The 21173-nt window shown below is 46.8% G+C and overlaps 3 protein-coding genes across 4 annotated transcripts; 1 reads left to right on the top strand and 2 right to left on the bottom strand.

Annotated features, from left to right (window-relative positions):
- Positions 1-11: 11 nt before the first annotated feature.
- On the bottom strand, positions 12-4179 carry RNF167 (ring finger protein 167). 2 transcript variants are annotated; one of them, XM_080923110.1, is made up of 10 exons: positions 4091-4179; positions 3450-3999; positions 3293-3373; positions 2021-2146; positions 1835-1922; positions 1569-1659; positions 1309-1414; positions 1107-1200; positions 570-650; positions 12-490 (listed from the first exon to the last, which is right to left on the bottom strand). In XM_080923110.1, the coding sequence occupies exons 2-10, from the start codon at positions 3531-3533 to the stop codon at positions 201-203; spliced, it is 1041 nt and encodes a 346-aa protein (XP_080779236.1). In that variant the 5' UTR covers positions 3534-3999; positions 4091-4179; the 3' UTR covers positions 12-200. The 2 variants fall into 2 exon arrangements, with proteins under 2 accessions (XP_080779236.1, XP_080779235.1); XM_080923109.1 differs by having other exon boundaries at positions 3450-4100.
- Positions 4180-4390: 211 nt separating this feature from the next.
- SLC25A11 (solute carrier family 25 member 11) lies at positions 4391-7201 on the top strand. The gene is made up of 8 exons (XM_080922237.1): positions 4391-4620; positions 5134-5286; positions 5376-5582; positions 5746-5836; positions 5928-6018; positions 6105-6204; positions 6284-6335; positions 6471-7201. The coding sequence occupies exons 1-8, from the start codon at positions 4526-4528 to the stop codon at positions 6624-6626; spliced, it is 945 nt and encodes a 314-aa protein (XP_080778363.1). The 5' UTR covers positions 4391-4525; the 3' UTR covers positions 6627-7201.
- Positions 7202-9092: 1891 nt separating this feature from the next.
- GP1BA (glycoprotein Ib platelet subunit alpha) lies at positions 9093-15951 on the bottom strand. Its single transcript, XM_080923572.1, has one exon. It carries the CDS (start codon positions 11428-11430, stop codon positions 9250-9252), a length of 2181 nt encoding a protein of 726 aa, XP_080779698.1. The 5' UTR covers positions 11431-15951; the 3' UTR covers positions 9093-9249.
- Between the last annotated feature and the right edge of the window lie 5222 nt (positions 15952-21173).

Raw genomic sequence — 21173 nt, 5'->3', positions numbered from 1 at the left:
TTAGCCTTTTTTTCATCCACAAAGACAATTTTATTAATCCCAAAAGTGAAGACCATGTCCCTATGGCTCTTAGCCCCCTCAAAAGGATGAGGCTGGGTTCATGAACCTGGGGTAGAAATGTACCCTATCCCTCACCCTCAGCTTATTAGACTGAAAAAGTTTGTGCAAATAGGTCACCAGAGGTGCCAAGTAGGGGGATGTCAGGCCAGGGCAGCAGACGAAGAAGGTGAGGGATCTGTGGAGGGCCCAGGAAAAACCAGGGGAGCAGGGGCTAGGGATCCAAAGGAGGTTGGAAGAGTAGGGCTAGAGCCCAGGAGTGGGGTCCATTCTGAAGCAGGTTGGTCCCTTGGCTCCCCTTCATCACCTTCCTCTTGCCCTTGAGCTTCTTCCTGTTCCTCATCCCCAGGACCCCGATGGACAGGCTGTTTGCAGATAGGGCAGGTCTTTCGGGTCTGAGTGAGCCAGGGGTCCACACAGCGGCTGTGGTAAGCTGTGGAGTAGTATATGTGAAGAGCGTGGACCCTGCAGGTTGGGCAGTAGCATAGGTGTGGGCACAGAAGTAGCCTTACCATGAGCACAGGGAAGTACTCGAAGCTTGTCCCCATCCTCATACTCATCCAGACAGATGGCACAGACATCATACTGGTCTCCTGGAAAAGGGAAAAGGATTCACTGAGCCATTTGGAATCAAGCCCAAGAAAACTCACTGGGGCACAACAGAAAATCTTGGGGCTAGAGGGGACAAGCAGAGATAAGGGAAGTGGGTTGGGGAGGTAGGAGGGGAAAGCAGAACTGGGAGGAGCAAGGCTTTTGCTATAGCCTTATATGGTACTAGAGGATCCAAGTCTAGATAACCCAACCCCTTACCTGCTTTCTTTGAGTTCATCCAACTCCTTTTATCTCTTACTCTCTACACCCCCATACACAAGGTCAAATTTTTCCTTTATTGTCTTTGTGCTCTACCCTACTTCTTTTGCTTGTGGTTATTTGTCAGTAAAAGACAAGCAAAGGAGGCATCTTTCCAGCCCTTTGAACCTACTTACTGGGCTTAAGAATACTTCAAGATGAGGCCAGCTAGGGAAAAGGCCCCATTTCAGTGCCCTTACCTTTTTGATAGTCATGGGTAGGAATCTGTTTCAGTTGCTCTTTGGTAAGTCGGTTCCGTTGAAGCCGTTTCCGGTGCTGGATACAACGAACTATCTAGGGATAGGGAAGAGTGGACCAGGATTAAGAAATAACTAGGAAATCCAATAAAACCCCCCATCTACAGATCCTGCCTGGCCTTCTAAGTTCCCCTCAGGTACTTACCAATACTGTTCCCATGGCCAAAACCAGCAGTCCTACAATCCCAGTGAAAGGAATGAGGTAATAGCCCAAGGGGAAGCTATTGTCCGGAACCAGAAGTACCCGAGCCCTAAGGAAAGACGATAGTCTCAAGCCAGGTAAAATAAGGTTACTGGCTTGGGACAAGGCATACACGAGGAGAAAGTAGGATAGTGAAGTTGGGTTCCAGACTGGCATGGAACCCAAAAGGAGAGGGAAGAATGAGAAGAAAGCATATGTCCTACCCCTTCTCATAGACAAAAAGGGCTCGTAGGTACTCTGCACTTCTCTCTCCAATAAATACAGATGGGATCCAGATCTGTTGTTGGATTTCCTCTGTAGGGAGCAGGATATTAGGGATTTAGCCTTCCATTCCCTCAATTCCCTGAAACCGGCTTTTGGCACTTTTTGCAGGTCTCACCAACTGCCCTCTAGTCTTTACCACCACTATCCCAAACCCTCACCCCGAACTACACAGAAAACTCAGAAGTGCAGATTTCTTCATCCTTACCACTGTTCCACACCATGTTTAGAAGTTCATTGGAATTTACATTGTGCACCACAGCTGCACCATACCCAGCTTTCTGAGCATTTAGGACCTAAGGAGGCAAAGCAGGATAGAGTTGTAAACCTTGCCTTTCTTCACTCCTTGGTGTCATTTGCCCTGCTTACTACCTCCCATTCCCCATTCAGCAACCTTGAGGTCAAAGTTGCAGTCGAATCTTCGAAGCAGTGCAATAAAGACTGACCCATTGACTGGGGCTGAGGGTGGTGGGGCAATAGGACTGCAGGCATTTTCTGGGTGGGCCTCCACAAGGAACCCCTGAGGGATAAAGGCAAATAGTTGGATTTTTCATCTTTAGTTCTACCTTCCACAGGACCTACCAAACATAACACTACACATGCTATCTGTATTCTGCAGCTCTATCATTACTCTTGAGGTCTGATCATCCCACCCAAATCAATCTTCAACTCAGGTAGACATGGTGATACATGCATTTAATCCCAACACGTGGGAGTACAGTGAGTTGGAGGCCAGCATGATCCGCACAGGAGTTAGGGACAGCCAGAATTAAGAGTCCAGTCTCAAGAAAAACAATCTCAGCTTTCTGAAGATGCAGGTATCAGTAAACAACATCCCTTTACTGACTTCTCAAGGCTGGTTTAGTTCTGCTTTTAAGTTTACCACCAATAGTGACTCAGCTTGCTACTCATTCATGTCATTTTCATCAGATTTTTTCATATTCACTTTTCAAGTGCATACAGCATATTCAATTTGCTTCATTTTCCAATTAGCCATCTTACAACCTACTGCTATATGTAGCCCATTTGAGTTCTTGCTATGTGGCAAGAACTTTGTAATGAACTACTACAGACATGCTTATCTCACATACAATAGCCCTAAGTTAATTTCTATTACCCATTTTACTAAGAACCAATACAAGATGTCCACAGCCATTCATACAAACAGTAAATAGTTCCAGTGACATTGCTGATAAGCACCTGCTTTTTATCTTAACCCACTTTCAGATAACCTCTTAAACTTGAGAGTTCTAGTGGTTAAGAGCACTAGGTGTTCTTCCAGAGAACCCAAGTTCAGTTCCTAGCACACAAGTGGCAGCTCACAACTGAGTGTAACTCCAGTTCTGGGGATCTGACACCCTCACACCTTTGCACGTAACATAAAAAACTTGGGAGTTCTAGGGGTGGATACTGTCTTTTTATCTCTCTAGATTGTGGATTCTGCGCTGGACATGATCATGCACTTAGGTTTTTCGGGGGCTGGGGGAGGGCTGTTTTGTTGGAGATTCAACCTTGAATTTCACTCATACTAGAAAAAAGACCATATCACTGAACAATATCCACAGTCCAATGCATTCCGCTGCTAACTCAACTATTTCCTATCTCCTGAGCACGACTATTTTAACCTCTGCCCGGGATACATATAGGGAAATGGGAAGAGCATCACCTGGAGTCCCTCATCGCTCAGAGTGGCCCCAAACAGAGCTGGAAGGTCTGCAAAGTCCATGCTGGCATTGTGCTCCGAAGTCTGCAGACAAAACAGTACATTTCCCAGTCTGAAGCCCATTTTCAACACCCTTTCCCCATCCGACCCTCAGACTCACCGCCCGAATAAGCCCTCGGATAGGGGCTGCTCCCCACAGCACAGTAACCACAACAACAGGAAGCGGGAAGGCCGCAGGGTGCATGGCAGCAGGAGGGGTAAAGCTGAGAAGGTCGCGTCCTGGTAGCAGGAGCAGAAGCTGAGTCCTGCGTCCTCTCTGCCTCTCCTTCAGGATCCCAGGGGTCTAACCACCCCTAGGTCCCACTTTTCAGCTACATGGGGGCGTCGGGGAAGGAACTCCAATTCGGGGAGAGATCAAACCAGCTTACTGGAGCTGGGAGGAGAGACAATGTACCTTTCTCTGGTACAGAAATAAAAAAGAATAGGAACGAAGACAAACAAGTAACAGAAAAAAAACAAAACAAAAAACAAAACTTCTGGAAGGGTGGGCGAAATCTTAAAGAGGTGGGACTTCCGGCCAGGTAGGCTGTCTTCCTATGTCCCCGGAAAAGGGTTTCCGGTAAGAAAGGCCGCTTCCAGTATTGGACGCTCAGGACGACTTCCGGTCCAAAAAGGCCGGTTGAAAGAAATGTTTAACATGTAGAAAGTGCCTGCGGAGATGAAGGGATTTCCGATGCTCAGGAGACAATCTAATTTTTTTCCCTTAGTCCCTGCGATCTTGGAGCTGCCCTGTTTACAAACCTCTCCTTCGTCTGGCCGCCGCGATACGTTCAAGTATCGCGAGAGTGCGATACCACCATCACCACCACCACCCCCCTTTCGCCACTGTAATTTATCGCGAGAGGCCTCAGAGTCCGAACTCGACTGACCCACTTGCTCTCGCGATAATTTCAGACAAACTATTTTTCCCGCGATTCCAATTCTGGGGGGCGGGAGCTACAGAGTAGCTTCCTACATTAGCCACGCCCCTTCACTGTGCATCTTAGCCCCGCCTTATTCCCGGCTGCCTTTGCGCTAGGAGTCTGCGCCCGCCCCAGCTTCCATCTGGAGCCAGATTTGCCTGTCTGAGGGGCGTGCGCGCGCGCGCGCCCTCGCCCTGTTGCGCGCTGGTGTCACCTTGGGCGCGAGCGGGGCTGTGCGTGAACGGCACCCAAAGCCGAGGGCCATCAAGGGGCGATGGCGGCGACGGCGAGTCCCGGGGCTGGCCGGATGGACGGGAAACCCCGTACCTCCCCTAAATCGGTCAAGTTCCTGTTTGGGGGCCTGGCTGGGTAAGCTCAGGCCCCAGGGATGGGTAAAAAGGAAGGGACGGGAGCAAGCAACTGGGCCCAGTGCAACTTGGAGTATGTTGCAGTAAATTGAGCCGGTGCGGGGTCCCTGATGGGTTGCCAGGATCTATTCACCCCATTGCAGGAGCCCAACTAGGCTGTATTTAAGGGTCATTGCTCCGTGTTTCCACCACCATTTGCCTGTTTGAGTCGTGGGTCTAGACCATTAAAGTCTTTGTTATAGGACTGCCTGGAGTCCTAATTTGTGGACACCACCTTCCTTAGGCTGCCTGTAGTCCTAATTCCGCTTGAACCCTAAAGAACTGCTTGAAGCGTTTTGATTTGCATGGTCTTTACTGGGCAGCTGGACTTTTTCTGGCATATTACCCTTGATGTACACACATGCCCACCAGCCTCCTGAATCCTGAGTTGCATGTCAGACCCTGACCTTTGTAACTTCTTGCTGCAGTAGAGCTGGAACTACTGATCTCTGATTCCTTTGCTGCCTTACTTCAGGATGGGTGCTACAGTTTTCGTGCAGCCCCTGGACCTGGTGAAGAACCGGATGCAGTTGAGTGGTGAAGGAGCCAAGACTCGAGAGTACAAAACCAGTTTCCATGCCCTCACCAGCATCCTGAAGGCAGAAGGGCTGAAGGGCATTTACACTGGGTACTGTGGCCTCAAGTTGGGGAGGGAGGTTGCTGGTTGGCAGGTCCAGACCTTGGCCCAGTGTGCTGACTGATATTTCTAATCCTCAGGTTGTCAGCTGGCCTACTGCGCCAGGCCACCTATACCACTACGCGTCTTGGTATATATACTGTGTTGTTTGAGCGCCTGACTGGGGCTGATGGTACACCCCCTGGCTTTCTCCTGAAAGCCCTGATTGGCATGACTGCTGGTGCAACTGGTGCATTTGTGGGAACGCCAGCTGAGGTGGCTCTCATCAGGATGACTGCTGATGGCCGGTGAGTTCCATTTCCGAGCCTAACTCCAGCTCCATTCCTGGAATCTAAGATGATGTTGTTGTCTATATCTATGTCAGGGGACTTACCTGTTCAGGCTTTCCTTTCCTTGTTCCTATGGACCTTGGCCTTTCCTGATCTTGGCCTTTCCCTGCTCTTCCCCCAGGCTTCCAGCTGACCAGCGCCGTGGCTACAAAAATGTGTTTAATGCCCTAATTAGAATTGCCAGGGAAGAAGGAGTCCCCACACTATGGCGGGTGAGTGAAAGGGTTGGATCTTGGGGGATGTTGGGTTAGATCTCTGGCATTTTTAACTCTGTCCCCATTACCGCCATCCTCCCACCTCCAGGGCTGCATCCCTACCATGGCTCGTGCTGTCGTTGTCAACGCTGCCCAGCTCGCTTCCTACTCCCAATCCAAGCAGTTCTTGTTGGACTCAGGTGAGACATTCAGAGTTGAGCACTTGCTGCCCAGCCCAGCCTGAGCTGCCCGAGAGTTGACTCCCACCTTCTGCTTCACCTCCCAGGCTACTTCACTGACAATATTCTGTGCCACTTCTGCGCCAGCATGATCAGTGGCCTCGTCACCACTGCTGCTTCCATGCCTGTGGACATCGTCAAAACGAGGTGAGTCTGTGGCCTGGGACTGGAGAGCTTCGGGAGGACCCCCTTTCTGTCTTTCATGCTCATATTACCTCTCTTTCAGGATCCAAAATATGCGAATGATCGATGGGAAGCCAGAGTACAAGAATGGGCTGGTGAGGCGGCAGGGAGGGGGACTTGGGTCAAAATGTGTTGGGTGCCCTGGGAGGGATGTAAAGGGAGCTGGGTATAGGGCACAGAGTGCTTGAGGCCAGGTCCTAGCCCCAGCACTTGCTCGCCTGTCTGTCTAGGATGTGCTGCTGAAAGTCGTCCGCTATGAGGGTTTCTTCAGCCTATGGAAGGGCTTCACACCATACTATGCCCGACTGGGCCCCCACACTGTCCTCACCTTCATCTTCTTGGAACAGATGAACAAGGCCTACAAGCGTCTCTTCCTCAGTGGCTGATCTGGCAAGAACCTGGGACTAGTGTGCCAGGGCTTCCAAGTCACCCACTGCTGTTACAGTTGCTGTGCCCTGGGGGGCCTGGACTCTGCTACCCTGGGCTATTCTATTTATTTTCCCTCTACAGTGTGGTTCCCTCCTTTGCGGTAAAGAACTTTAATCTGTTCTACCCCCTGCTCCAGCTTGCCATGCCTGACCTGATGCTTAGGATCATTCTGTCCCTGGCTGTTCCTGAGGAGACCTAAGAAACACCGTGAGGATTTCTAGTCTCTCCTTGGGCATTAGTTTCAGGGCACACAAGACAGCAGATCCCTCACTCTGAGGAATCCAAGGCAGATCTGAGGAGACACGAGAAAGCAGAAGCTGTCAAGATGGCCAAAGGGTCTATGGTGGAAGGATGTGGCCTTCCTCCTCCCTGAGGACTTAATAAATTGGACTGATAACACCAACCCCAAATCTGGATAGTCTTGAGGATCATAGAGGGAGCTAGCTGCACAAAGAAGCTGATATCTCTGGAAAACAAACTGGAGTTTTTAACAAAATTATTTAACAAAATTATTAAAGGGAATCACCTACCAGCTTTATGAGAATGCCATGTAAATGAAACATAACTCAGCAGCTGACCAAGAAAGGAAGGAAGCTGGGCCTGTGCAGGCTTGGAAGCCATTTGCCCCAAAACACAGCTGACTCAGCACAAAGAAGGAAGGGGTAACAAGTCTAAATTGAAACAGGGTATAATGGTGCATGCCTTTTATTCCAGCACCCAGGAGCTCACTACTGAGTTCAGGACCAGCCTAGTCTACAAAGTGAATTTCAGGACAGCCAGGGACACAGAGAAAAGCCCAGTCTTGATAAACCCAACAAAATAAACAGATTCTGGACTTCTGTGGGCTAGAACAGCAGTGGTTGAGTGAGAGGCCCAGAGCTCTTGAGTGGACATACTGGAGTCAAACCCAAGGATTGAGGCAAAAAAGGAATATTGAGTAGAAACTGGGTTGGCTAGGGAAAGTGATTTTTTTTTTTCATTCATTTTTTTAAGAAGTGTGGTTTCCAGGCCTTCAAGGATCCTACAAACTTGGAGTATTAAGAACTACGGGAAGGTCAAACGAGGAGAAATGCTAGGCAGCCCAAGGGCTGGATGCCAGACCAGAGAACAGGCAGGCAGCAGGTGCAAGCTGTGTCTCCTTGGCAGATCTTTAACACAAAAAGATGGTAGTGCAGCGTCCTGGTGCCTCTGCCGCTACTTTAGTTAATTCTCCCACACACAATGTCCTAGACCACCCAAGGTGGCTGCCTAGAGACATTTAAAGCCTGCATCTTCAGGAGTTTAAAAGTCCAGCAAAAAGATAGTCGGAACATTTGGAAATGGCTATAGTGGTGGGCTGCATCCTGACTAACTTAGGAGAGAGACTTGTTCATGTAGCAGTGAGATAGGCTGAGGCGGCAGAGGCAGACCTCAGCTGAAGTGAGGGTGGGCTCATACTGCTGGCACAGCTACCCATGAGTCATTTGTAGTGGTTCAGGTACATGGTACCATGAGAGATGAAACTAGACTGCTAGATGAAGTCCATGAAGAAGGGTCTTTGATGGCTAACCTATAAGATTTGTTCTCTACTTGGAAGAGTTTGTGGCAGGAAAGAGATTCAGTCAGGTTCACAGGAAGACCTTGAACCATCTAAAAAGGTATTCTGTAGACCCAGAAAAGTGCAACCCTCATCTGGGCCCAAGCCCGAGTTGACCTAAAATGAGGTACAGAAGAAGGCCTCCATGGGAGAATTGGTGGAATTTTGGGAGGGAGGAAGATGCTATTACATCCCGCTTTGAAAGCTGGAGATTTAAGACTACAGTCAAACCCAACAGGCTGCCATACCCTTTCCCAGTCCTACCGACCTGGCCAACAAGGAGAGTTGTGTTTAAAAGCTGTGTGTGTGAGAAACATACCCAACTGCTGCAGACAGGCAGGCTTTAGCTTTGCCTCTCAGCTCTAGAACAGTTTCTGTTCTGGAGTTGATATTTGGAGTACAGCAGTGAGTATCCAAACCCTGCAGGATACGAATCATTAGAGTGAAGGGTGTCCTACCTGCCTACCCTCGGCTACAACGAGAGGTTTTTTTTTTTTTTGGGGGTATTTGGTATCAGCATGGTGGCAGTTGGGACTTTGGGAAATTTTATAACAGGTGCTTCATCCATTCCTATTTCACCCCAAAAACACATTTTCTTTAAAAAAAATCTTTTTATTATACAAATGATAACACTGGTAGAAAACCAGAAAGTGTTAATCAGGGAAAAAGTACTCATGATACTTAGGTATAGTGCTCCCATCCTGGTTAATGGCTTGCCAAGTTTTCTTCCAAGTATGAACATATGGGAGCTCCATTTCTATTTGTTTTTTCTAGCTCTTTTTCCCCCACAAAGTGGTAGCAGTGACTATGTAGCCTGGCAATGTTCTAAGCAACATAGGGAGGTTGGTCCTGTGACCACTGGGTTGCATCACTTCACTACTCTCTTGATTTGTAAGGTTTGGATTTGGGTGCCTAGGTGTAAATAAGGGGCTTCAGATAAAAAAGAAGTAAATAGGATGTCCTGTAATGGTCTCAACCTCCCATCCCAGCTAGATCACTCACTGTCACAGACTGTGGCCTGAGTACCTAATGCCCACTCTGCCCAATAGGTCCTGACCACGACCCTGACTCAGAGCTGAAGGTCGCCGTACTGCTACCAGAGGCCCCACACGCCCACTAGGCCTTACCCACAGGAAAAGGCTAGACCGGAAAGTAGGAAGTGATCCTTGAAGGAAGAGCAGCCAGGCCCGGGGCATAGTTACTTGCCTTGCCCTCTGCACCTCCAGGCTTGTAGTGTATGTGCTTGTGGCCAATGCAGCAGATTGGTCCACGTCCAAACTGTGCGGTGTCACGTGCCAGATCCAGGTCAGCAACAAGATGAGGACTACAGAGGCAAATATGAGCCAGAGGAGACCCAGAACATAGAAGCCCAGGGGGAGGAGGCAACAAAAGTCAGAGTTGAAAAAAGGATTGCTTTCAGAAGTATCAGAACTTGCTTGAGCCGCCTTTTGGAGATGTAGTAACCTGTAACTATCTGGGATTGTTGTGAATTCTAAAGCAGGGATAAAGAAATGTTCTAAAATGATCTCAGTTGGGGTAGACGCTGGAGTGGCCAGGGTGGTAGTGAACACTGGGGAGATAGTGGACACTAGAGTAGTTGGGGTGGTGCTGGGCTCTGGAGTAGTCAGGGTGGGGGTGGTAAGCATTGGGGTGCTTCTGGGCTCTGGGGTAGTCAGGGTGGGGGTGGTAAGCATTGGGGTGCTTCTAGGCTCTGGGGTAGTCAGGGTGGGGGTGGTAAGCATTGGGGTGCTGCAGGATTTAAGGGTAGTAGGGATAGATGTGATAGGCACTGGGGAGGTGCTGGGCTCTGGGGTAGTCAGGGTAGAGGTGGTAAGCATCGGGGTGCTGCTGTGCTTTAGGGTAGTTAGGATGGGCATGATAGGCACTGGGGTGGTACTGGACTCTGGGGTAGTCAAGATGGCAGTAGTGGGCATTAGGGTAGTGCTGGGCTCTGGGGTAGCCAGGATGGAGGTGGTAAGCATTAGTTGGATGTTGGGCTCTGGGATAGCCTGGGTAGAGGTGGGCTCTAGGGTGGTTGGGGTGGAGGTGGGTACAGTATTGAGTTTTGGACTATAGAAGGTTTTGTTGGATTCCATGGTGTCTGGGAGTGTGGTAAAACCTGGGATCTGTGTGTGGGTGAATGTAGATTGTTTCTTAGTGGGTTCATGGGTGGGAGGCAAAGTCTTTTGACTATCTCTAGAAGTAGAAGATGCTGAGGAGAGTAGGCCCCCGTAGGTAGTATGAGCTTTAGTGTTAGTAAAGAACTTGACCTCAGCCCTTGTGGCAGGGACATCAGAGACATCATCATTATAGTCATCATAGTCTGTGTCACCACCACTGGTAGGGCAGCCTTTCCCTGGGTAGGAATAGACGGGCGCATTGCCCAAATTGGCACATCGTACACTGGCCACATTAGGAGTCATGGCTTTCACATCCACACCCTCCTTCCATAAGTAGACATTGTTGGAATTTTCCTGGAGCCAGTGACGGAAGTAGAGGATTTCACAATCACAATACCAGGTGTTGGCATGGAGAAAAACAAAAGGCAGGAGCAGGGTCCCAAAGAAGCCCTTTGGTATTGTGCGTAGCCAGTTCCCTTGAAGGTAGAGGGTGTCGAGATCTTCCAGTCCATCTAGGAGTCCAGGGGGCAGCTCACGCAATTTGTTGTTGGCCAGATTGAGTTTCTTCAGCTTGGTTGTGGGCACCAAGAGCCCAGGGGGCAGAGTCTTAAGATTATTGTTCTGCAAGTAGAGTTCATGGAGCTGGCTTAGGCCTTCCAGGGCACCAGGAGACAGTGAGCCCAACTTGTTGAAGGAGACATCTAGAGTAGTGAGTGCAGGCAGTGCCTGTCCTAGGGAGGGCAGGCTTTGCAGGTGATTGTGGGATAAGTCCAGGGTTTCCAGCTTTAACAGTTTCTCCTGGGTCTGCAGGCTGGTCAGCTCACATTTATCCAGGTACAGATGAGTGAGGCGAGGGAAGTGCACCAGGGATGCTGTGGAGAAGGTACCCAGTTGGTTCTCACCCAGGTGGAGGCTACCTGTGTCTGCTGGCAGGTCTGCAGGCAATGCTGTCAGCTTCCTGTTCTCACAGTTTACTTCCAGCAGGCTGGTCACTTTGGAGATACTGCAGGTGAGCTGGGAATGTAAAGGACTTGGCAGCAGGAACAGCAAGATGAGGAGAGCCATGTCAACCTGTGGGCAAAGGGAGTTTGAAGGGATGCCACCCCTTACATCATTTTCCCAGGTTCCAGCCCTTCACTGCTGTAGTTCTCAGGATCCCATCTAATAATAGCTCCTACACCTCCCAGACCTCCAGTCCTTGGTTCTTATTCCCTCCTTAGATCCTCTTCCACCTCTGGTCCCAGCCCCAGCTTACAGTCAGGCAGAAAGACCTCTGAAGGCACAGAGTTTCTTCCAGGGTATGACTCGGTCCTTCTCCCTACTAGCTTCAAGGAGAGCCAGGCCAAGAGCAGGAAGGAGATAGAGATGGGAAGGAAATGACAGCCTGATAATCAGCCCCAGTGACCCAGGGAACAGTCTCCCTTGAGGGCATGGGCTCTTATCACCTCTCTCCACAGCCTTCCCCAAAGCCTCCTTTTGGCTTTACACTCTCACTTTCCTTCCACCCCAGAAAGATCTAGAGACTGCAGCCACCAACCACCAGCATTCAAAAGCCCCTTTGCATGCTGCCATTCTTCTCCATAGCGGTTCTTAGAGATGTCCAATTCTCTGCTTCCTTACTCCACTGCCACCTCTCCTCCCCAGAGCTGAGCCCTCCCCAGTCTGGGGCCTGCTGGCACCTCTGTTCTTCATCCCAGGCACTGGACTGGACTCTAAACTGTTTATAACCTCATACAGGGCTCATCCCTCCTGGGGATGTGACAGATGATACTCATTTTCTTGGTTTTTCTTTTACCTGTGTCCTTCTTAGACTCCTCTGTGGCTCCCTCTTCCTCTAGCTTTCTGGAGCAGTAAACCTGTTTCCAGAGTATTCATAGGTTTTTGTAACATGACCCCATAAGTGCCTGGGATATACTTTTCTTGCATTTAATCAACACTTCTGCCCTAGACTTAAGTTTTTATCTTTAGCCCAGACCCTATTTCCTGAGGCCTGAATATTTAACATTTGATTGTCACTTGGAGTTCTCTTCTTACATGTTCTTCAAGTATGGAAACATCACTTCTGAAAAGAAGTGTTGTGAGTTTGAATCCAGCTTGGGCTACAAAAGAAGACCCTTCTCACTAAAAAAAACAAAAAAACAAAAAAAAAAAAAACAAAAACAAACAAACAAACAAAAAAAAAAAACCAAACAACTAACATCCAAAACTTAAGTATGTTAAAAAAAATTTGAGTTCATTATGCAAATAGCTTCATCTGCTGGTCATAGAGGTACAGGGCTGTTTGTAATACCAATCCACGGAAGAGCAGAGGCAGGAAGATCAGGAGATCAGAGCCATTCTGAACTATATACTGAGGCCTTACCTCACACTAAACAAAGAAGTCCCACAGAAAAATATAGCTTCTCCTCCTCTGTTGTCCACAGCTACTCAGTTACCGCCCTGCTAAGCCCTGATTTCAACTCTGAACTCCCTCATGTCCTTCCATCTCCCATCCTCCAGTCCAAGGTACTATCTTAGAATGGTTTCTGAATTTTCTAACTTCCCTTCTGTTTCCCGTGAGAGAAGTGAAAATTTGCAAAGTTGAAAGTGCAAATCCTTCAACTACTAGAAGTCACCAGTGCCTCCTGACAGCTCTCAGGAGGCAATTGGAAATACCTAAACAGGGCCTTCGGGGACTTACAAGATCTGAAACCTGCCCACCTACCTGCTCAGCCCCCTCGTTCAGTGCTTTGCCCTCTCCTGATCATTCTCTCTCATACTGAATGCTCATTTGTCTTCTTCCTAGCTCTTACTTATCCAGCAAGTTCTAGCTCAAAATTCATTCCTTTGGAAACTCTGGATTTTGCAAGCCTGGGTTAGTTGCCTGTTACAGAAAGTCAGCTTTCAGTTTGTTAAAGTTGTCTGTGGAGCCACTGCCCCATCTGATGATTAAAGATCCTACCTACCCAGAAGTGGGATCATGTATAGGAGCCTAACCCTCACTGCTTACTGCTGATGACAGGACATTGGGTAGACATAAGCCAGATGCAGCTGATTCATAGATTTGCCACTTACATAATTTGCTACATGGAACAACTAAGTATCAGGAGATGAGATAGAAGGTTTCATTGGTGGAAGCTATCATGGTGAGCCTTTGAAGATGTTTGTTCTACTGTGTTGCTATCTGTTTTCAGATATAAGCCATAGGAAATGGATACATTGCCTAGGCCAGATTCTTTGCTGCACATCTTTAATTCCAGCATATTTTTATAAATGAAATAAAAATCTTATTTTATATATGTGAGTACACCAGAAGAGGGCATCAGATCCTTTTATAGATGGTTTTGAGCTACTATGTGGTTGCTGGGAACTGAACTCAGGACCTCTGGAAGAGCGGTCAGTGCTCTTAACCTCAGAACCACCTCTCCAGCCTTAATCTCAGCACTTTTGTAAAAAGTAAAGAATAATAAGAATAAGAAGGCATTGGCTAGAGCCAGGTGGTGAGCTACATATCTGTAGCCTTGGTTAATTTGTAGGATGAGATGGGAGTTTGACTAGCCAAATAGCAATACCCTGTACCCTGTTTAAAAAATACTGTGTGTAGTGATGCATACCAGTAATCCCAGCAGCTGTGAGGAGGTTGAAGCCGGAGGATTGCTAAAATGAGATCTATTTTGGCTACATGAGTTTGAAGCCAACCTGAACTACATAGTAAGATTCTGCCACACTCCCCCAATGAAAACAAAACAACGTTGGCTATTCCAAAGACTTTCTGGGCAGAAAAGCCAGACATGGAATTACGTGGCCAGGAACAGTGCCCAGAACCATGCTGTAGAACCAGTCTGGTGGGCATTAACTGCCCATGGTGCAAGACTAAGTCACTGAAGATTGCTTCGACCCAGCTGCTGAGCCAGATATTGTTCCACAGCCTCCAGTGCTGCAGAGACTCCCACACTGTCCCTCTTTCTCTGTGATTATAAACAAAGGCAAACCTGGATGTGAGTCTGATTAATCATATATGCCTGTGACCCAACTGCCAAGAGAGCCTAGGAAGACAAAGTTTTGGTTATTTTCAACTTCTGAAATAGGAAACATGCTCTGTTCCTTCAAAGACACTAAGTTAAAGAATTTTCCAAACATGAAAGGTTCATGTTCTCTGCACTTAAATAGTTCTGTTTATTACTCTACTCTAGGGTCAGTTTCCTGTACCAGGATCCTTGTTTTGGTCATGAAATAACAAGAAGGTTCCCTGCCTTAGTGCACAAGTACAGAAACTGGGTAACTGATTGATAAATTTCAATTTCTTTATTGTAAAGGTGGGAATACATGTGCCAGAATACCTATGTGGAAGCAAGAAGACAACTTGTAGGAGTTGGTACTCTTTTCACCATGTGGTTCCAGGAATCATACTTGGGTCACCAGGTTTGGTGGCAAATTCCTTTTACTTGATGGGTCAATTAAAAAAAATTTTTTTAGAGGCAGAGAAGGAAAATCAGAGAGAGAGAGAGAGAGAGAGAGAGAGAGAGAGAGAGAGAGAGAGAGAGAGAGAGAGAGAGAGAGAGAAAGAGAGAGAGAGAGAGAGAGAGAGAGAGAGATCAGAGAAAGAGAGAGAAATCAGAGAGAGATCAAAGAGAGCTTGATGGGCCATCTTGGCAGCCCTGATTTATATTGCTAATAAAATGATCTATTTCACTTAGATGTTTAAATTTATTACTACATTTATACTTTTAACAATGTGTATTTATTCTCTCTCTCTCTCTCTCTCTCTCTCTCTCTCTCTCTCTCTCTCTCTCTCTCTGTCTCTCTCTCTCTCTGTGTGTGTGTGTGTGTGCCTACATGTCACAGAACACATGTAGAGGCAGAGGACAGCTGTGTAGAATCAATTCTCTCCTACCTTTATGTGGGTTCCAGGGATCAAACAAACTCAGTTTATTTTGATAGCCACTTATACTTTCTTCACTTGTCCAAACCTCCACATATAGGAAGTAGATATGTAACACTCAGTGTCTCAGTGTAGTCTTTGGTACCCCTCCAGGAATACTATCATCCCATTGGTTTTTTAAGCTGGTCAGCTTGCTTGAATCCAGGTATGCTATGCGAAGTGAGTGGAAGATACCAGGGATGGGCACCTTGGAGGAGGTGAGCAGTGTCTTCTGACCTGGCGAAGAATGGTGCTGTCTGTAGATGTGAACAGCACTGTCTGCTTAGGTTTACCTTGTTCACTCCTACTCCTGGAGAGATGGCTTAGCTTGTAAGAGTGTCATTGCTCTTGAAGAGGACTAGAGTTCAGTTCTCAGAGTCCATGGCAGGCAACTCACAAATGCCTTTCTTTACCTTCAGCTCTAGATGATGGAACCCTCTTCCAGCTTCCAAAGACTGGAAGATCATCTGGGAACTGATGTTACAGACAGTTGCCAGCTGCCATGTGGGTGCTGGGAATGACATTTGGTTTCTCTTCAATAGCAATCAGTGTTTAGAGCTGAGCAATCTCCCAGGCTGTGCTCTTGCTTGTGAGACAGGGTCTTGTATAGTACTAGCTGGCCTGGCATGCTTTGTAGTCCCTGTAAAATACCCAGGCACATATAAAAAAAATAAAATGAACATTTTAAAAGCTCTTTTTTTCCTTTTTTAAGACAGGGCTTTACTATGTACCTTTGGCTGTTCTGGAACTGACCTTGATCTCATAAAGATCTATCTATCACCTTTGCCTCCCAAGAGTTAGGACGTGGTGGTGCCAGGATATGCCACCACACCTGGCTCTTACTAAGATTTTTATATGAATTTATCGAATCTGAATATCAATTTGAATAAAACTGATAGTTTCTTTATTGAGTCATGTTGGGAACTGAATTTAGGTCCTCTGCAAGAATAACACACACTGAGCCACTTCTCTAGTTCCCTTGGGATTTTTTATTTGAAGTATGGTCTTACTAGCTCAGGCTAGCCTTGAATTCATATTTATATAAGCCTTTTTGTTGTTGTTGTCGTTTTTAATTTTAGAATTATTTCCTGTTATTCATATAGGTGTTTTGCCTGCATATGGTGTGTGTGTACCATATGCATGTGTGGTACTCATGGTGGGAAGAGGGACTATAAAAATTTGAGGCCAGAACTACACAGTGAGTTTGAGGTCAGCTAGGGCTATGGTGAGACTGTTTCAAAACACAAAAACAAGGGATAATATCTGAAATGTAAATGCAGAGAATTCCCAATTAAAAATACACACAAACAAAACTTTAAAAATTAGCAGTCTGTATGCCCTTCCTTTTGCACTGGTGAGAACTTGCAGACCTGGTGGAATAAGAGCCCTTGTACCTGGTTCCTGAGCTCAGGAGGGAATGTCATCATGAAGTGTGACATTTGCAGTAGTGTTTGTATAGATACTCTTTGTAGGTTTAGCAAGTTCCACTCCATTGCTTCCTTTCTATTCCCGTAGAGCACTCTCTACCAGCCCCTTGGACTGTGGCTGATGGGATTACTGTTGATAATTCTTTCTCTACTTGTACCCATTGTAGGATGTCAGCTTTTCCACTTGTGCATTTCAGCCCTTTGAAGATTTTGCATAATGCTTTGTATATTCTCTTAGATATATTTAGAAAAACATCAGGCCAGGCTGTGGTGGCACATGTCTTTAATCCCAGTGTTTGGGAGAAAAAGGTAGGTAGATCTCTGGAGTCCAGCCTTGTCTACAGAGTGAATTCCAGAATAGCCAGGACTACACAGTGAAATCCTGTCTCAGACAAACAAAACAGAATAGAGGATAGCCTGACATAGTGAAACACACTTTTAATCCCAGCATGCTGGAGGCAGAGGCAGGTAGATCTCTGAGTTCAAACCCAGCCTGTCCTACATAGTGAGGACCAGGACATAAAGAGACCCTGTATCAAGAAAATAAACAACAAAAACAAACAGACAAAAACTTGATGTTTTAGGGTCTTTTTCATTATTATTAATTTCACTTCATTCCTCAAAGACACTCTTGCTGGAAATAGGATTGTATGTTAGCAGTTCTGTTCTGTTTTCTCAGCACTCGGAAGACATTGTGCTAGGGTCTGGAAAGTAGTTCCTTTGGTAGAATGCCTGCCTGGCATGTACAGAGCCCTGGGTTGGAGTCCTGCTCTGAGCAGAATGGGGGTGATGGTGCATACTTACATATAATCCCAGCCGGGGAGAGTTGGAAGTCTCAAAAACAGGTGAGGAGGTGGGACCAGACAGAGGGCTCAGTGGTTAAGAGCATTTGCTGCTCTTGCAGAGAAGTTTGATGAATAACACTGAATGGTGGCTCACAACCATCCATAACTCCAGTTCCAGGGAAATCAGACACTCTCCTTCGACTTCCACACGCACCAAGTATGCTCATGTGTATGTGCTGACAGAACACTCATATACATAAAGTAAGTAAACCAAAAAAGAGTTTTAAAAGATTCTTACTTGGGCTGGAGAGATGGCTCAGCAGTTAAGAGCATTGACTGCTCTTCCAGAGGTCCTGAGTTCAATTCCCAACATCCACAAGGTGGCTCAGGACCATCTGTTATGGGAACCCATGTTCCTTTTCTGGTGTGTCTGAAGACAGCTACAGTGTATTCACATACATTTTTAAAAACTTCTTAGTTTGGAGAAAAATTCAGTCATGAGCCAGGCATAGTCATCCTGGCTTTTAATCCCACCACTGTGTAGGCTGAGGCAGGAAGCATGTGAGAGCTTTCAGCTGAGCTTTCTGCCAACCTGGGCTACATGATGTCTTGGGCTGGAGTTCATTGGGCTTAACCCATTTGGGGTTGCCATAGCTTCACCTTTGTTGCTGTAATCCTCGCCCTACCCTCTCTCTTTCCTTTTCTTTCTCTTTCTCCTTTCTTTCTTCCCTTTCTTAGAGTCTCACTGTGTAGCCCAGATAGCTTCCTACTCTCAATCATTCTGCCTCTGTTGCTATAAGAAAACATCTCTGTTGGCTCTGACTAAAAGCCACCTAGGAGAGGAAAAGATTTATTTGGATTATACTTCCAGGTCACAGTTCATCACTGACACAAGTCATCAGGAGTGGAAACAGGAACGTGAAGTAGAAATCATGAAGGATCTTTGCTGTTGGCTTGGTTCTCTGGTTCCCTGGTAGACTCAGGCATAGCCAGCTTTCATTTTCTTTTTATTTATGCATATATGTGTGAACTTATATTAATCACATGTTCAGGAGCCCTCTGAGGGCAAAGGAAGGCTACAGATTCCCTGGATCTGGAGTTACAGATGATCTTCTTGCTCCAGTCTTTAGAGTGATGGATTTTCTAGGAGCTCCACCAGGTTATAAAGTTAGCCTCCTTCACCAGCCTAGAGGCTGCAGGGCTCTGTTTGATGTGCACTCTCCCTGCTGCAATTTCTCCTCTTCCTCTTCTTCCCTACCACACTCCCCAACTGTCTGGGGCAGGAAAAACATTAAAACCAGGAATTAGAAGCCAGCTTAGGCAAAACTTCAAGGCCCTATATCAAAGAGACAGAGAAACGGGGGAGGAAGGGAGAGGAAGGAAAGAAGGGGGAAAGTGGGGCTTAAGGGATCAATTCTGAGTCCAAATAATAAAAGTCTATGTGTGTGAAGTGAAATGTTTCCAGTAGATGTTCACATGGCTGACTCACTAGTTAAGCTGAGACCTGAGATCTACTTGGGGTTTCTCTGGACTCTAAGCGGGAGCAGTCTCTGAGCAGGGCTTTCTGTGCTTCTCTTGACTTTAGCTCTGGTCAAGTCCTGGAGGAAAACTGTACTTTGCTCTCTCTGGGCCAAGTTAGTTACTGTGTAAAGTCCTACACCCCTGCCCAGGCCCCAGGACACTTTGCTTTTTTCTGTGGCTTTATTTTGCTGTGTTTGTTTCTTTGTTTTTGAAACTGTCTTGCTCTGACCAGTTCAGGCTGACCTCAAACTCAAGATCCTCAGTCTGAAGTGCTAGCATTCCATTTGCCACCACACTCAGCTTTAGATCTGACTTTTTATGCTACTTCTAATGTCATTTTATTACAATGCAGTTTTTTAGGAGGACAGATTACATATATATGTTTGTCTGCATGTATGTGTGTCTGGTGCCCTCTGGGGGCCAGAAGAAGGCATAAACAAAACCTGTATAATAACCATACCAGTTGACTTGGTGTTGATGAGGAAATTTCCCAAGGCCCCACCTGCTACAGTCAGTGGTTACTGAAGAGGGAGAATGACTTTTCTCCAGGGAGGAGGCCCCTATTTGGTTATCCAAGCCAAGTGGTCAGCTCTAAACTGCACATAAGAGCAACCCTAAATGGACAGGAGAACTTGTTTTTGCAAAAGACTCACCTGGTGGCTTACAACTGTCTGTAACTCCATTACAGGGGATCCAATGCCCTCTTCTGACCCTCCTTGGCCCAGGGCATGTACATGATTCATATACATTCATACGTTCTCTATGCAGTATAGGCTCTGGTTAAGAGTGCTGACTGCTCTTGCAGAGGATGTATGTTCAATTCCCAGCACCTACACAGTGGCTCACAACCATCTGTAACTCCAGTTCTGACTTCCATGGTCACATGACGCACTGACATACATACAGGCAAAATGTCCATACATTAAATAAATCTTTTTAAAAATCCTCAAATCCCACCCCACCTCCATTTCACCTTCACCCCACCTCCGTTCCCTTCTGGCTGAGGACCAGGCTGTAACTCTCAGCTACTGCTCCAACACATGTCTGCTGCTATGACAATGGACTAAACATCTGAAATTAGCAATGCTTCTGAAAAGACTAGACAGCATCCTTGGACTTGCTGCCTAAGTATTTCACAGATCCAAGACTTCCCAACAAGATTCACATGCAGCTAATTAAAGATACGAAAGCAGGCCTAATTAGCAAAGCCACAGTGCTCAGCTGCTGGGAGAAACCAGAAGGAACTCAGTTTTGGGGTCATCTGGAGGCCTGTAGCCATCAGTGTGAGTTTCCAAGTTGTGTGGCCCTCCTGTTACCACAAAGGCTTTGAAAAATCTTTATTAAATCCAGACCTACTTCACCATTAAAAACAGACAAGTTTTAATGTCTTCTTTGTTTTCATTTTTTAAAAACAGCTCCTCTCTTCTTTTCCTTTCTCTGTTTGTCTCTGTCTCTCTCTCTTTGTCTGTCTCTGTCTGTCTGTCTCTTTCTCTCATTACACAGACCAGGCTGACCTCAAACTCACAGAGATCTTCCTGTCTCTGCCTCCTGAGTACTGAAATTAAAGGCCATGCTTGTTTTGTTGTTGTTGTTTTAAAGTTAATTCGTTGATTTTGTGTGTGTGTGTGTGTGTGTGTGTGTGTGTGTGTGTGGAGTCAGAGGACAACTCTGGGAGTTGATTTTCATCTTCTACCTTGCTGTTCCTCTCCTGTCTCTGCTGCTCTAGTGATTCCAAAGGTCCGACTCTGGTCTTCAGGCTTGTGCATCAAGTGCCTCCTTGTCTGCTGACCCATCTGTGGCCTTGTTTGTTTTTTTTAAGACAGAGTCTCACTGTTGAGTATAGGCTGACCTTGAACATACTAGTCTCAAGGTCATAGGGATAGATCTTCCTGCCCCAGTCTCCTTGAGTGGAATTACAGGATTATGGTTGGTTTATTGTCAGCTTGCCACAAATTAGGATCGCCGGAGTAGGGAGCCTCACCTGAAGAACTACCCTGACCACCTTGAATGGGAGGCCTACCCTGATTGTGAACAGGACCTCCAGGCGGCTGTCCAGATAAAAGGGTACTCAGAAGGACATGCATTCCCTTGCCGTGTGCTCGATTGGCCTCCCTGTCCCCAATTCTCATCTCTGCTGCTGATCCCTTCCTTGATAGCAAAGTCACCATCCCAAGC

Source organism: Micromys minutus (genome assembly GCF_963924665.1).
Source record: "Micromys minutus genome assembly, chromosome: 10".
Classification (NCBI taxonomy): Eukaryota; Metazoa; Chordata; class Mammalia; order Rodentia; family Muridae; genus Micromys; species Micromys minutus.
Note: the sequence above shows the minus strand (reverse complement) of the source record. Positions and strands in the feature narration are given on the sequence as shown.

What these genes read in the sequence shown, in the direction of transcription:
- RNF167 (XM_080923110.1), bottom strand. Translation starts at nt 3,533, where the DNA reads ATGCACCCTGCGGCCTTCCCGCTTCCTGTTGTTGTGGTTACTGTGCTG. An exon ending in TGAGCGATGAGGGACTCCAG is followed by an intron (nt 2,147 to 3,292) that starts GTGATGCTCTTC and finishes TTTATCCCTCAG; the next exon opens with GGGTTCCTTGTGGAGGCCCA. An exon ending in TGGCCATGGGAACAGTATTG is followed by an intron (nt 1,201 to 1,308) that starts GTAAGTACCTGA and finishes CCCTATCCCTAG; the next exon opens with ATAGTTCGTTGTATCCAGCA.
- SLC25A11 (XM_080922237.1), top strand. Translation starts at nt 4,526, where the DNA reads ATGGCGGCGACGGCGAGTCCCGGGGCTGGCCGGATGGACGGGAAACCC. An exon ending in CTGTTTGGGGGCCTGGCTGG is followed by an intron (nt 4,621 to 5,133) that starts GTAAGCTCAGGC and finishes GCCTTACTTCAG; the next exon opens with GATGGGTGCTACAGTTTTCG. An exon ending in AGGATGACTGCTGATGGCCG is followed by an intron (nt 5,583 to 5,745) that starts GTGAGTTCCATT and finishes CTCTTCCCCCAG; the next exon opens with GCTTCCAGCTGACCAGCGCC.
- GP1BA (XM_080923572.1), bottom strand. Translation starts at nt 11,430, where the DNA reads ATGGCTCTCCTCATCTTGCTGTTCCTGCTGCCAAGTCCTTTACATTCC.